The sequence below is a fragment of the Phaseolus vulgaris genome, chromosome 6 (assembly GCF_051622355.1).
Source record: "Phaseolus vulgaris cultivar YP4 chromosome 6, ASM5162235v1, whole genome shotgun sequence".
In the NCBI taxonomy this organism is placed as follows: Eukaryota; Viridiplantae; Streptophyta; class Magnoliopsida; order Fabales; family Fabaceae; genus Phaseolus; species Phaseolus vulgaris.
The window spans coordinates 26,529,400-26,542,877 of NC_143503.1; the positions used below are offsets into that span (position 1 = coordinate 26,529,400).

A 13,478-nucleotide genomic window follows, 5' to 3' on the forward strand; every position below is an offset into this window, starting at 1 on the left:
TTTTAATAAGAACCATATATTACATCGGTTAGATAATTTAACCGGTGTAATAATCCTACCAGAACTACCCAGCCACAGGTTCCTTCACATGTACTAGCACATGCAAAACTGGTTACCCGTGTATCTGTAAGTTGTTACTTATGTGACGTTTATGACCACGCACTCTTCATGGACAAAAAATCATTTTTTTTAATAAAAATCATATATTACATCGGTAAGATGACTTAATTTTAATTGATGTAAAAATCATATATTACATCAATTAGATGACTGAACCAATGTAATAATCCCACCAGAACTGGTTACCCAGCCACATGTTCCTCCACATATACTGTCACATGCAAAACTGGTTACCCGTGTGTCTGTAAGTGGTTACTTATGTGACGTTTATGACTCACTAACTCTTTATGAAAAAAAAATCATTTTTTTTAGTATGAGTCATATATTACATGGGTCAGATGACTTAACCTAACCGATGTAATACGAGTCATTTTAAGTAAAAAAAAATATTACACCGATTATTTCTAAGAATAGATGTACTATATTTTTTTATCCTATTTTTAGGTTAGCGTTTCTATCACATCATTGCTACGTTTGCCACGTTAAATATATATTACTCTCATAAGTTTTGATTATATATAAAGATGAAACTAGTAATGCATAAGGCTACCACTATTTAGTCGATATGAAAGCACTTATAATATAGACATAAAGTTAACTCTTTAATGTAATTTAATAGAAGATTTAACTACATGCAGCCGCCTGCAATCCGGAAAGTGATCGGTTTGGATTGTCCTATCTATTTAAAAGGGCACAGAGGGCTCTTACAGTATTCACACCAGAGAAGAGATGGAAGGCGTGGAACACAGGACAGTGGAAGTGAATGGCATCAAAATGCATGTAGCAGAGAAAGGAGAGGGTCCTGTCGTCTTGTTCCTCCATGGCTTCCCCGAGCTCTGGTACTCCTGGCGCCACCAGATTCTGGCTCTCAGCGCCCTCGGGTACCGCGCCGTGGCTCCTGATCTGCGTGGCTACGGAGACACCGATGCCCCGGCTTCGGTGAGCAGCTACACCATCTTGCACCTCGTGGCTGACGTCGTGGCACTCATTGACTCACTTGGTGTGGATCAAGTCTTCCTCGTTGCCCATGATTGGGGAGCCCTAGTAGGATGGTACACATGTTTATTTCGACCTGATAGAATCAAGGCCTATGTTTGCCTCAGCGTCCCTTTCATGCCCAGAAACCCAAAAGTGAAGCCCGTTGATGCCATGCGTGCCCTTTATGGGGATGACTACTACATCTGCAGATTCCAGGTGCTTCCTCTGCCTTCTTCATTTATAGCCCCTAATATTGCCTCTTATGTTTCTTATTCCTATTCCTATTTATGGCTTTTTCTCTACTCCAAAGTACAAAAGTTAGATGGAGTTACTTAATTGCTGTTGGGGCTCATCTACTTTTACCTATCTCAATTTCTATGTCAAATTGAATTTCTTTACCTGATTTTACTCAAACATACATACATCTATTTCTTGCTTCCTGCGGAGTTTTAGTTTTAGCTTCAACATCCGATTTGTTTTTTCTTTGTAATTGTCTCCCAAGGTTCCAAATTATGGATCCTGTCCCATTTAATTCAGACAATAGACAACAAAAAGAAAATGGATACAGAGCAAAATTTGGGATGGTTTAATCAAAATGGTTAAAGTTGGTTAGCGATAGAGTTCAAGAAACAGTTTTGTAGATTATGACATTGAAAGAATGGTGATCTTATATTTTGGTGGTTGTTATGGTACCTAATTCGTGTGGCAGGAACCAGGCAAGATGGAAACTCTGTATGACAATAATATCGAAGAAGCAATCAAGAACATGCTTACAAGTAGGAGACCAGGACCACCAATCCTCCCCAAAGAAGGAGCGGGTTCCAATCCCCTTGCTTCAGGGTCCCTTCCATCAAGGCCTCTTCCATCTTGGCTCTCACAGGAAGATCTGACTTACTATGCTTCTAAATTTGGCAAGACAGGCTTAACTGGTGGCCTCAACTACTATAGAAATCTCAACCTGTAAGTTCCTATGGCTGCTTTTTCCTACATATGTTGATGCATGTTCCAAAGTGGAAGATACACTGTCCATGGATAACAATGAAATTTAGGCTTTCCATGTCTATGGCTTTTATTGGTTCAAACAGTATTCTATTAATCTGTGTTACGTTTACAGCAATTGGGAGCTCACAGCAGCATGGACTGGAGTTCAAGTCAAAGTTCCTGTGAAGTTCATTACAGGTGATTTGGATATAGTTTACACCTCACTGGGGACCAAAGACTACATAGAGAGTGGTGCTTTCAAGAGAGATGTGCCATTTTTGGAGGAAGTGGTTGTGCAGGAAGGGGTTGCTCACTTCAACAACCAAGAAGCTGCAGAGGATGTCAGCAATCACATTTATAATTTTATCAAGAACTTCTGATATTATCACCTTAGTGAATTCTCTCGCTGCTGACTTTGAGTTCAGTTAAATCATTTGTTCACAATTGATCTATGTTACTTACTGGTTTAACTGAGTTCAGATGAATAATTTGGTCACCATTGTTCTATGTTACTCACTGGTTTATTTTGTATAATCATGATTGTGCCATTACAGAAACATGTTTTCGTTAGAATAATATTTGCAGTTTGCAACATTGGTCGCCTTTGTTTTTGCCGCATGATTTATGGGTGTAGTGTCTGCTACTGGTTGTAGTTATCTAAGTAGTCGTATTGAATTTTGAATAATTTATTAATATTAATTTATAGGATAATATATAATAATTTTGTATTTAACATTTTATCTTATCTATTTATATTTATAATTATTGTCACACATAATTTAAATTATATTATTTACTAGAATATTAAAATTAAATACTTACTAATTTTCATAATTTATAAATAAATTAAATTAAAAATTAATTTTAAATAAAGTGTATAATTTAATACAGAAAGTTCATTATTTTAATATTATTATATTTTTATTCTATTATATCATATTTTATTAGCGTTATTATGTCTCATGTTAAATGTTACTCTTGTAATGTATCATTCATATAGAAAAAATGTTTATTTTTTTTTTATAAACAAAAGTCTTACTATTAGTAGTGAAAAGAATATAGAACAAAGCTGCCTCAATAAATAACTTAGAAAAGTTAAAAGAAAAAGTACCAATCTCAAGTTGTGCACAGAACAAGTATAAAGAACCAATTACAATGAGTCGGGAAAAGCACAACAAAGGGTCAAAATAAAACCACTTTTGATATAGTTCCACCAAAGTTTTTTCCAGAAGATATAAAAAGGGAAATTAGAGGTTATAAAATTATTTAAATTTTATTTTTCAACCATACTTAAATTGAATTAATATCTAATTCTTTGTAAGTTTAGGAATTGAAAAACAGGTAAGGAGAAGTTTTCTTTCTTTTATTGTCAAGTTGAATACAGTTACATGTTAATTAATGGATTGGATGTTATGAGCAACAAAATAATTGACTATTTTCATACATAATTAATTGTTTTATACTTCCAAAACTTAGTTGAGTTAATAATGTATAAATAATCAATTTCTTAAGAAATAATTGATTATCTTAAATATAAAATAAATTATTCTAAACAACAATTAATTATTTTGATTAAATCAAATGATCAATTATATTAAGAAATTACCAATTATAAATGCAGCAAAAAAAGTTAAAAGTCTCTTTCTTCTTAAAATAATTGATTGTCTAATCGGTTAGAGTAAACATATTTAAACTGAGTGACTTTTTTCTGGTGATTTTAGTATATATTCGTATATGTATTTTGGATTTATGTTTAATATGATGAGTAAATTTTGATCCTAATATAATATGTACAAGGTCGTGTGATAAATCTTTAACAACAATTAAAAAATTAAATATTTTATAGATAATACTTATGAATTCTATTTTTAGGTATTAAAAAAAAATCTAATACGTGAGACATGATAAGTTTGTCTTGAACTTACTTAACCCATAATTTCTCTTAAACATACCTTAGTACCAATTTTCTCTCACGTCATACTCAGTAACATCGCATTCTTCATTTACTTTATAAATTATAAATTTATTGGATGGTGTCATGTCAAAAAATTCACTAAATCTATTTAGAAACCAAATCACTGTAGGTAGAAAAGCGTGATCAACCAATTGTATTGAATTCAAACTTAAATTGATAACTTGTTTATAGTTCAAATAAAATAAAGAAGCAACCACTACCTAGTAATAGCTAGACTTGTGAAATTGATAAATAAGTTATAACTCACTTCTAATTTTTTTTATTAAGGTTTTTTTTATTGCTGTACTAAACAAATGAGTTTAAAAAGGCTAAACTTCAACATTAAGTAATATTAAGGTTAATTTTATGCAAAAATGCATTTTAGGATGTTTAATTCAATAGGTGTAAGTCACGCCTTTATCAGGTGTTGGGGGACATTTGGGTTGGTATTGTAAGTGAAATCTGGAATCACAGGAATAAGGTTGTGTTCGAGAATGGGCGGGTGGACTTAATGGAGGTTTTTATTGTGGTACAAAGGAAGACTTGGTCTTGGGTCACAGTAAAAGAAAAATTGGTCGTTTTCTCCTACTCAAATTGGTGTTTGAAACCTCTTTGTTGTATGAGATATTTGAAAGACTGATTTTTTGTGTTATTTAACTAACGAATTTACCCAGAATTGGTAGTAGTGGTGTATTTTGTGTAGGTTTCAATGGTTACTCCTATTCGGCGAGGTTGGATTGGGGTTTGTGGCCTTGGGTTGCGCTTGGAAGGTGTTTTGAGTTGTGCACAGGTCTATCTGGCTATGATTACTTCTTGCAGGTCTCTGGAAGGATTTCTCTAGTTATGTATGGGTTTGTTGGTATTGGCACTTGGGTTCTTGGTGGTCTTGAGCTTGCTGCAAAGACTCTGTTTGTTGTTGGGTGTGTGTCCTGTATTAAGGGTGTGATCTATTTGGTATACTTGTTCCTCTTGTAGGATCGGTGTGTTGAGTTTTATCACTTGGTTTGATACATTTGCCTGCTGACAAAGATTCTGTTTAGTTGTGGGGTGCATGTCCTATTTTGAGAGTGTGATCTCTTGATAGGTTGATGTAATATTATTTGTTGGACTCCTACATCTCGAACTGGTTTTTTTATGGTTTGTTTGTAGTGTATTATTTGTTGGAGCCTGTGTTGGTAGGGTGTTAAGAAACTTGTTTTAGTGTTTTGTATAAGGGTTGAGACACTTCTGAAGTGTCTCATTTTATTTTATTTATTTATTGCTGATAAAAAGAAAAAAAAAGTAATATTAAGATCAAAGTAGGTTTATGCAACGTAACACTTCAATTAATTTTTAAATATTTTTTAAAATATTTTAAATTTAAATTGATCTTTAAAAAGTTTATTTATTATTATTTTTTTTATACATTCAAATAATGGAATTGTTTTATGAAATGTTACCGAAGAAAAATGAATGAAAATAGGAAATTACCAATTTAAATATAAAAATAAAAAAGTTAGAAAATATCTATCTATATAACATAAAATATTATACAATATGAATGGAAACTTATTACAAATTTTAATTAATCTAACTAATTAGACGTATTCAATAACGATTTAATAAGTCTGATAATATTTAATATTTTAAAAAAATTATAATTAAAATAATATAGAAATAGATACAAAAATATAAAAAAGGCCCCGTACAAAATTAAATAAGTTATAGTCTAACAAATTTGAATTAAAATATCTATATAACAAATAAAATTTTGTATTGAATAAATTAACCTCTTCTTTATTTTCCATTTATATTAATAAGTACTTTCAAGTTATTTTCCTCCCTTTCATAGCCAAAAATTTCGTGTGGACGGAACGGAAGATTCCTGATCTTGTCGATTGACACGTGAAACATGATTGCACATGCAAAGAACTTACGTGTCATTTGAAGAAGAAAAAAAATAACGAAGAATCCAAGGTTCATATGAACTTAATCTTTTTCCTACATTATGATATCTTCTGAAAACAGTAGCCACCATTCATATTTTTTGTTTGTTTTTGTTGTAAGTTTTAACCATCTTTATTTTAATCAAAATTTTATTAATTATTTTAGTTTATAAATGGTGAATATTGAACATCGTTTTGTACAAATTGAAGAATTCGGTTTCAAAATTAAAACTCTACTACGATTATTTTCTTTTCATTTATTAATTATCTATAGGTAGACAAAAAGTTTAATATTTATTTTAAAATATAATAATTATAGATACATTTAACCAATTTTTCAATAAATATAAATTAGTTACAACGGTTTATATATCTAGAGGCTCATAAAAAGTATTATCAAAAGGTTATTTATAAAAGTGATGTAAAAATAAAATGTAGGGGACATCAGTGTTAATTTTGATCATGTAAAAATGTGATGTGCTTGATCAACTATTTTTTAGAACATTTTATCTTTACATCTTTATCTTCATATCTAAGTCGAGGCATTATTGGTTCACAATTTGACTATTGGTTCATGAGATCCTGAATAGAACTCAACGAGTTATTATGCAATGTAGCTATGTATCTTACGACAAAAGTGGGACAATTGAAAATCTGACATATCTTTTCAATATCTTTCATGTATTTCCAGTGGGCCACATAATCAAATCTTCCGCATCAATATTAATGCACCATGATATACACATTTCCGATTAATGGACAAAATACATTTACAATTGACACAAATATTTAAGATCGTGACTACTTCATTTTTCAATTCATCTCAAATTTGAAGGTTTATTATTTTCTTATAAATAATATTTAAAAATAAATATAATTGTGTACTAATAAAAAAAATTCATTAATAACGATTAAAAAAAGTTATATAAAGACGATTTTCGAATTAATGTTGTTATAAATCAACTGTTTATAACAATACTATTAGAACTATCATTATAAAACCACATTAACAACACATGTTATAAACTATCATTATTATACCAAATAATGAATTTTTTTAAAAAAAGCACTTATAACGACGTTCTAATTGGGAATCGTCATTATAAATGTTTTTTAAAGACGATTTTAAACTGAAACCGTCGTTATAAGTATTTTTTTAAAAATATTTTTATTATTATATATATATACTATAATCCTGCATGAGTGATAAGTGTCTAATTTCAGTAATATTTCATATTAAAATATAGGCACTTACGAGGATTTATTGCTAATTTACATATAAAATAATTCCTAATTTATGAATTTATACCTTTTTACATTTTTTATGATCTTTATTTGAATAAGAGTATTTTATTCCCAAATTTGGTGTTAATTGCAGATTTCTAAGGAAGATTGGAGATTTGGATTAAAGATGAATGATTTGAGCTAAAAAGATAAAGATAGAAGGTCCCAGAATGGAAAAGATGCAAAGAAAGATTGGGCCTTTTTTATGTTTTATCATTTAGCCCATTAGCGCGACACAATAAACAACCTAACCCTAGAAAACTAGGATAAATAGAGGGCTAGAGGCTCAACCTTAGGGTGCCAGATTGAGAGGAAAATACCATAGAGTGAATTGTAACCCAATTGGGAGAATGGAAGGTGATAGAAGTATGCGTGGCTAATTCTACCCTTTGGGATTGAGAGTAATCTGCTTAAACTCTTATGTATTGAGGTGATATTTGATATATTAATATTCAGTTCTTGATTGATTATTGGTAGTGTTGTTTTACTTTTAATTTTCCGTGACAAATTGAGAATCTTAAATCTTACCGGGAGGTATTTTTAGGGTTCGGACCTAAACAACAATACTTAACATATTTGAGTGCTAGGAATAGACTTGAAATGTTAATTGCTATTAAACGTCTAAGCTTCGTTCTAAGTTGTTCTTATAATTATGCGAGGGATCGATAGTTAGGGGACATTGTTAAGGATTTTATATGCGAGGAATCGATATAAATGACTTTTATACGGGCATCAATTTCAATCAAGAACTTAATATTGACATGCTAATCAAAATACTTGAGAGTGAGAGAGATGAAACTAATCCTTATTTTTCCAATTGAAACAACTAATTCTTTGTTTGTTTTCTTATTGATCAGTGCCAACACAATTAATTCAAAACTCTTTTTAATTGTTCTGTTTTTATATTTAGCGATTATTGTACTCGATAATTCACACTGTTCCTTGTGGGATTGATATCCGTCCTTAGGGACAATTATTACTTTTGACAAACGCGGTGCACTTGCCGTAAAAAGTCATCAATGAGCTACCAAATTTCCAAAACAATAATGTATGTGATATCATAAATTAAATATTAAAGTCTACATAAAATTCTATAAATATATGAAAATGTTTTATGTAATTCTAAAGTGTTATACATGTTTACCTTAAGGTGCATTCAAGTGAGTTTCTTTGTATTTGCACTTGCACTTCTCCTCACACTCAACATGTTATATCCAAAATAAACACTGAAATAATAAGATTTCATGTTAAAACACACACATAACATTATGTAATGTAATGTGAGTAATAAATTTGTGAATGTAATATAATTATAATGGAAAATCATGCAAAATTTCAGAATTTTCTGACAAGTGTAAGTATGAGAACTAAAACCTCAAAATACCTAAATAATACTTAAAAATAAAAAAATAATAGTAAATGGTAGATTTTTGGAATTTTGATCCACCCCGATTCCCATCCGGCCATGTGATTCGTTACCTCATTTCTAGCAATTTTCATTTTTTACGTGTCTCCATCCAACTTCTATGTCAAAAGTTAAGGTCATTTGAAGTTTTTTCATGCTAATTTTTTGCAACTCCAAATCTATCACTATTCACTACCAATTATTTAGTTTTTAAATTTGGTCTCTAAAACCTTGGTTGCTAATTAGATACCAATTTAGAAACTATTTAACAATAATAGAAACCAATTTTTTTTTTAGTTTCTAAAATGGTCTCTAATTTAGTTACTATTGCAACTAATTATTTTAGTCTCTAAAAATTAGTTTCTATTTCATGTTTTTCTTGTAGTGATTCTTTTCATTGTTAGGATTCCTCCATCAAATATTCACTAAATAAAGTTTTCACAAATTCTAAATTACTAAGTAATCTACACATACATACAAATATTTAATTAAAAATTTAAAATATTTCAAACTTACGTGTAGAGGTATGACGCGTGAAGAGGTGAGAAGAAGGTCTGAGAGGTGTAGTGCGCGAACGTCGCGGCAGCGTGTGGAGGTACTGCTGCCACTTAATCATAATTTATATTATAAGTTTATTGTTTTAATATTATTATATCATATTTTATTAGCGTTATTATGTCTCATGTTAAATGTTACTATTGTAGTAGCAAGTTTATAAAAATCCTTAAATACATATTGAAGATTCTGATTACTGGCGATGAATCCAATGAGAATTTAAAATGTAGGGGAAATACAAGGGAGATGTATAATTAATTTTAAAAAAATAACTTTTTTTTTTGTATAAACAAAGTCTAGACAAAGAAAAACACAAAACTGCCTCAGTAAAAAACTTAGAAATGTTTTTTTTTTAAATATCAATCTCAATTTGTGCATAAAACAAATATAAACAACCAATTATAAAAAGTCATGAAAAGCTAGCAAGTAGGGCACCATTTCTTTGAATTAAATTCTGAATATAATTTCAATTAGAGGGAACCATGACTTTTTTTTTTTTTAGATTAAATTGATGAAAATTTGTATAATGACCCACGACTTTTAAATCAATTAAACAAAATATTTTATTTCACTTTTTTTTCTTCAACATAACAATTCAACACATAATTTTATTCATTTTTATTTTTCTTTCTTAATTTATCTATTCTTTAATTTTTATTTTCTTTATTTCTTTCCCGCAATCAAACATAGTGCGAGGAATGTTTGATATTTTTGTTTGACAAAAAGTGATACAAATTATGACTAACTTAATGTGCTTCATTACAATTTTCGTATTTTTTAAAGATTTTTATTTATTTATTATTTTTAAATTAAGAAAAATATAAATTGTTTTTATTATTATTAAATCTACCATAAAAAATATTATTTTCTAGTCCTGAATTGTTTTTAACCATCTATAGAAAATAATAAATTATATAATGTTTAAAATCTTATATGTCATAAAAAAACACATCTTATTATGATTAAAATATTATATGTTATACAAAGTTATATTTTATTTTATATGATGGACGTAATTTTAGCTAATATAGAATATGTTATTTTTTTATGATAATTAAAGGCAAATCAGTTTGAAATTGAATTTTTTATGTCGTTTGAATCTATGACGGTTCCAAAACTCACATAAAAAGTCTATTTTAGTCGTCATAAAAATATTTGTTGCATTAGTAAATATTTATCTTGCTAAATTCATATTGTATAACTTTTCACTGTACTGAATAAGAACAAATGATCATATATTTTCTCTAAATCTTGAGATATTTTATATAGACAATGAATGCAAGACAATAATATGTCTTATTGATAAGTTTTTTATTTTAGCGAGCAACCTACATATATTAATTAAATTAAATTATTTTATATATTAAAAAATTATTAGTATTTAAAACCGTCTGTATTATTAATAAAAAAAATTAAAAAATAATTATTTCGTAAAAGAAAAAGTAGAAAAGAGAATGTTCCCTTCATTTTATTTTTAAAATTGTCAAAACAATTTTTTTTTTAAATCTTTAGCAGGGAGGTGTATAAACTGTAACTTTTATTTTTCACTAGGGAATTTAATGGCTAAGTTTAAATCTAATTAGACTTTTTAAAGCAGTTTTGAACAAACCTATATACTATAAGCTAAATTATACGCATTCGATGAACTTCACCTCTATTCCCATCTAAAGTGCATTCGAAATTCAATGTCTCCAACAACTGTTCTCATTGAAAAAGCCAAATAGTTTTTTTGTACAAATTTGTTTCGCATTTGACTAATGGGATTCACATAAGAAACACACAAACAAAGAAAATGTGATTCACATAAAAATAGTCGATTCAATTTTATCAACAAAATGCATTTTGATATGATTTGATGAAACACTGTAAAATCTCGACAAGTAATTTTTCATTATATTGGATGACCTTCTTGTCATCACAATTATATGATCTATCTTACGTGTGTGAGTGGAACTTCTTTTTCAGGATTAAGACTTAATACTTGTGTCAATCTTTAATCATAAAAGATTCCCTCTCAAACACTTAACTTGTTTTCACTAGTTTACCTAATTGCTTTAATTTCAATTAATTTTTAAATTGTCAACCGTTTCTTAACCCCAAACTTCTTCCAAATTAAATTTATAATTGATTAAGAATACATAGTTTGTGTTCAAAAAATAAATTCAATCAGAAAATCCTCAAAGTTGAAGCTTTTATTTTCTAAATTAAATGGATATAAATTTAAACTAATTTAAATTTTAATTATATTTAAAAATAAATAAATATATTATTTGATTGAATTTATATAAATGTCGTTTCAGATCAACCACGATATACATTGTGAAAGAGACCCATGGAACACTATCCAACAAAAATGAATAAATCGAAAACAATTGGTTTCTCGAACACGTAATACAAAGAAGGAAATATTAGCTAACACGCATTGAACCCATTATTTATCTGACATTTCAGTAAAATACCAATAACCTTTCATTCATCCATTTTGGGTTGTTTAAAATCAGAAGGAACCAGTTAGACTTGTCATAAACAAAAAGTTTAAGCCTTACTTTGAATGTTTAAAATTTTAAATTTAATTTAATCTTATACAATTTAAATATTATATAAATTGATTTTAGAATCATGTTCATCTCTAGTAAAAAAAAGTTAAAAAATCGACTAACAAGAAAATCGACTAATTGAATTTCAAAATTTTGTAGTCATAAAACATTTATTAAAATTTGAAAAAAAATAATAGAAGGATAGAGAAGACTAGAGGAGAAATTATTAATAAAGAATTATTACAAAATGTTAAGCCTAATTCAATCCATAAAACTGGTTTTTTTTTAAATAAAAGCTTCCATGTTAGGTATCACTATGCAACTTAAGATCTCAGCTAGGCTGATACCTCAAGTTACAACAATCATTTACCATCACATGAAAAAAAAAAATTATTGAACAAAAGAAAAAAATACAAAAAAAATACAAAAATACGGGGGGACTATACCAAAACCCATATGTTAACAAAAACGATACATAGGTAGACTATACCTATTCATAAAGAATTCTAAGAATAGACAAGGTGGAAGCCTATTATACCAAAGAAAAGGCTCTCTATGAAAAAATCCTAAATTAGCCAACTTATCAGCACACGCATTTCCTTCACGAAAAATATGAGTAACCGTAAACCTAATTTTCCCACAGTAATTAAGACAAGCATTCCATCGATTACGAAGCATCCAAGGAACAGTTGTCCTAGCAGTAAACGCAGCACAAACCAAAGCAGAATCACATTCCAACCAGACATTAGTAAGTCCCATCTTTTGAGCTTCCTCCATAGCATGTATAACCCCATAAAACTCAGCAACCAGAGCAGTCTGAACTTCAAGAAATGCAGAAAAAGCTCCAATAAATTCCCCCATACTCCCACGAAAAATACCTCCGCAAGTAGCAAGACCAGGATACCCCCTAGCAGCCCCATCAGTGTTAATTTTAACCCAGCCTGGTGAAGGAAACTCCCATCTAACAGGAAGAGGACATAAAACTTTACCAGTACGAGTGTTAATACCAAAAAACTTGAGCACATTGAAATCGAACATATCATTCTTCATTGAAGCTTTAGACGAATTACCCACTAGACAAGTTAAATCTTTAATAACCAAAATAGCCCTATAAACCTCAATCTTATCCTGAAAACGAGCATAATTCCTCATACGCCATATCATCCAAATAGAAAAAGTTAGCACAGCTAGCTTAATCAATTTAACCAACGGACTACCATCACTCTTAATAAAAGAAAGAAGATCATCCTTATTAGAGAAATGATAAGTAGGAAAAATGTGTTGAACCCAACTCCAAATACGCAAAGCATCCATAAAACTGGTTCATGGGATGAGTTTTACACTCACTTGTATATACAATGAATTGTCCTTATCTTTAGTCGATGTTAGGATAGGCAAATAGAACCCCATAGAACAAATAATTAATACCAAATAGAATTTATATTTATAAAAATATAGAAATAAGTAAAAAAAATTTAACAAAGTCCCATAAAAAAATAAACAATTTATAATCTAACAATTTTGAATTAAAATATACATAGAACAACTAAAATTTTGTACTGAATGAATTACTTTTCTTTCAACAAATTTCACAATAAAAAAATCAATATTATCTATGAATTTTTATCTACAAATAAATTCAACATTACATATGAATATTACTCACAGATATAAATTCGTAGGTAAAATTACTTACGGGATATTATCTACAAATAAAAATTCGTAGGTAAATTCAGCAT

General features: G+C 29.1%; 1 protein-coding gene across 1 annotated transcript; it reads left to right on the forward strand.

Annotated features, from left to right (window-relative positions):
• The first annotated feature begins 721 nt into the window (after positions 1-721).
• Positions 722-2,671, forward strand: LOC137831659 (epoxide hydrolase 1). Its single transcript, XM_068639423.1, has 3 exons — positions 722-1,314; positions 1,808-2,058; positions 2,213-2,671. The coding sequence occupies exons 1-3, from the start codon at positions 850-852 to the stop codon at positions 2,457-2,459; spliced, it is 963 nt and encodes a 320-aa protein (XP_068495524.1). The 5' UTR covers positions 722-849; the 3' UTR covers positions 2,460-2,671.
• The last annotated feature ends 10,807 nt before the right edge of the window (positions 2,672-13,478 follow it).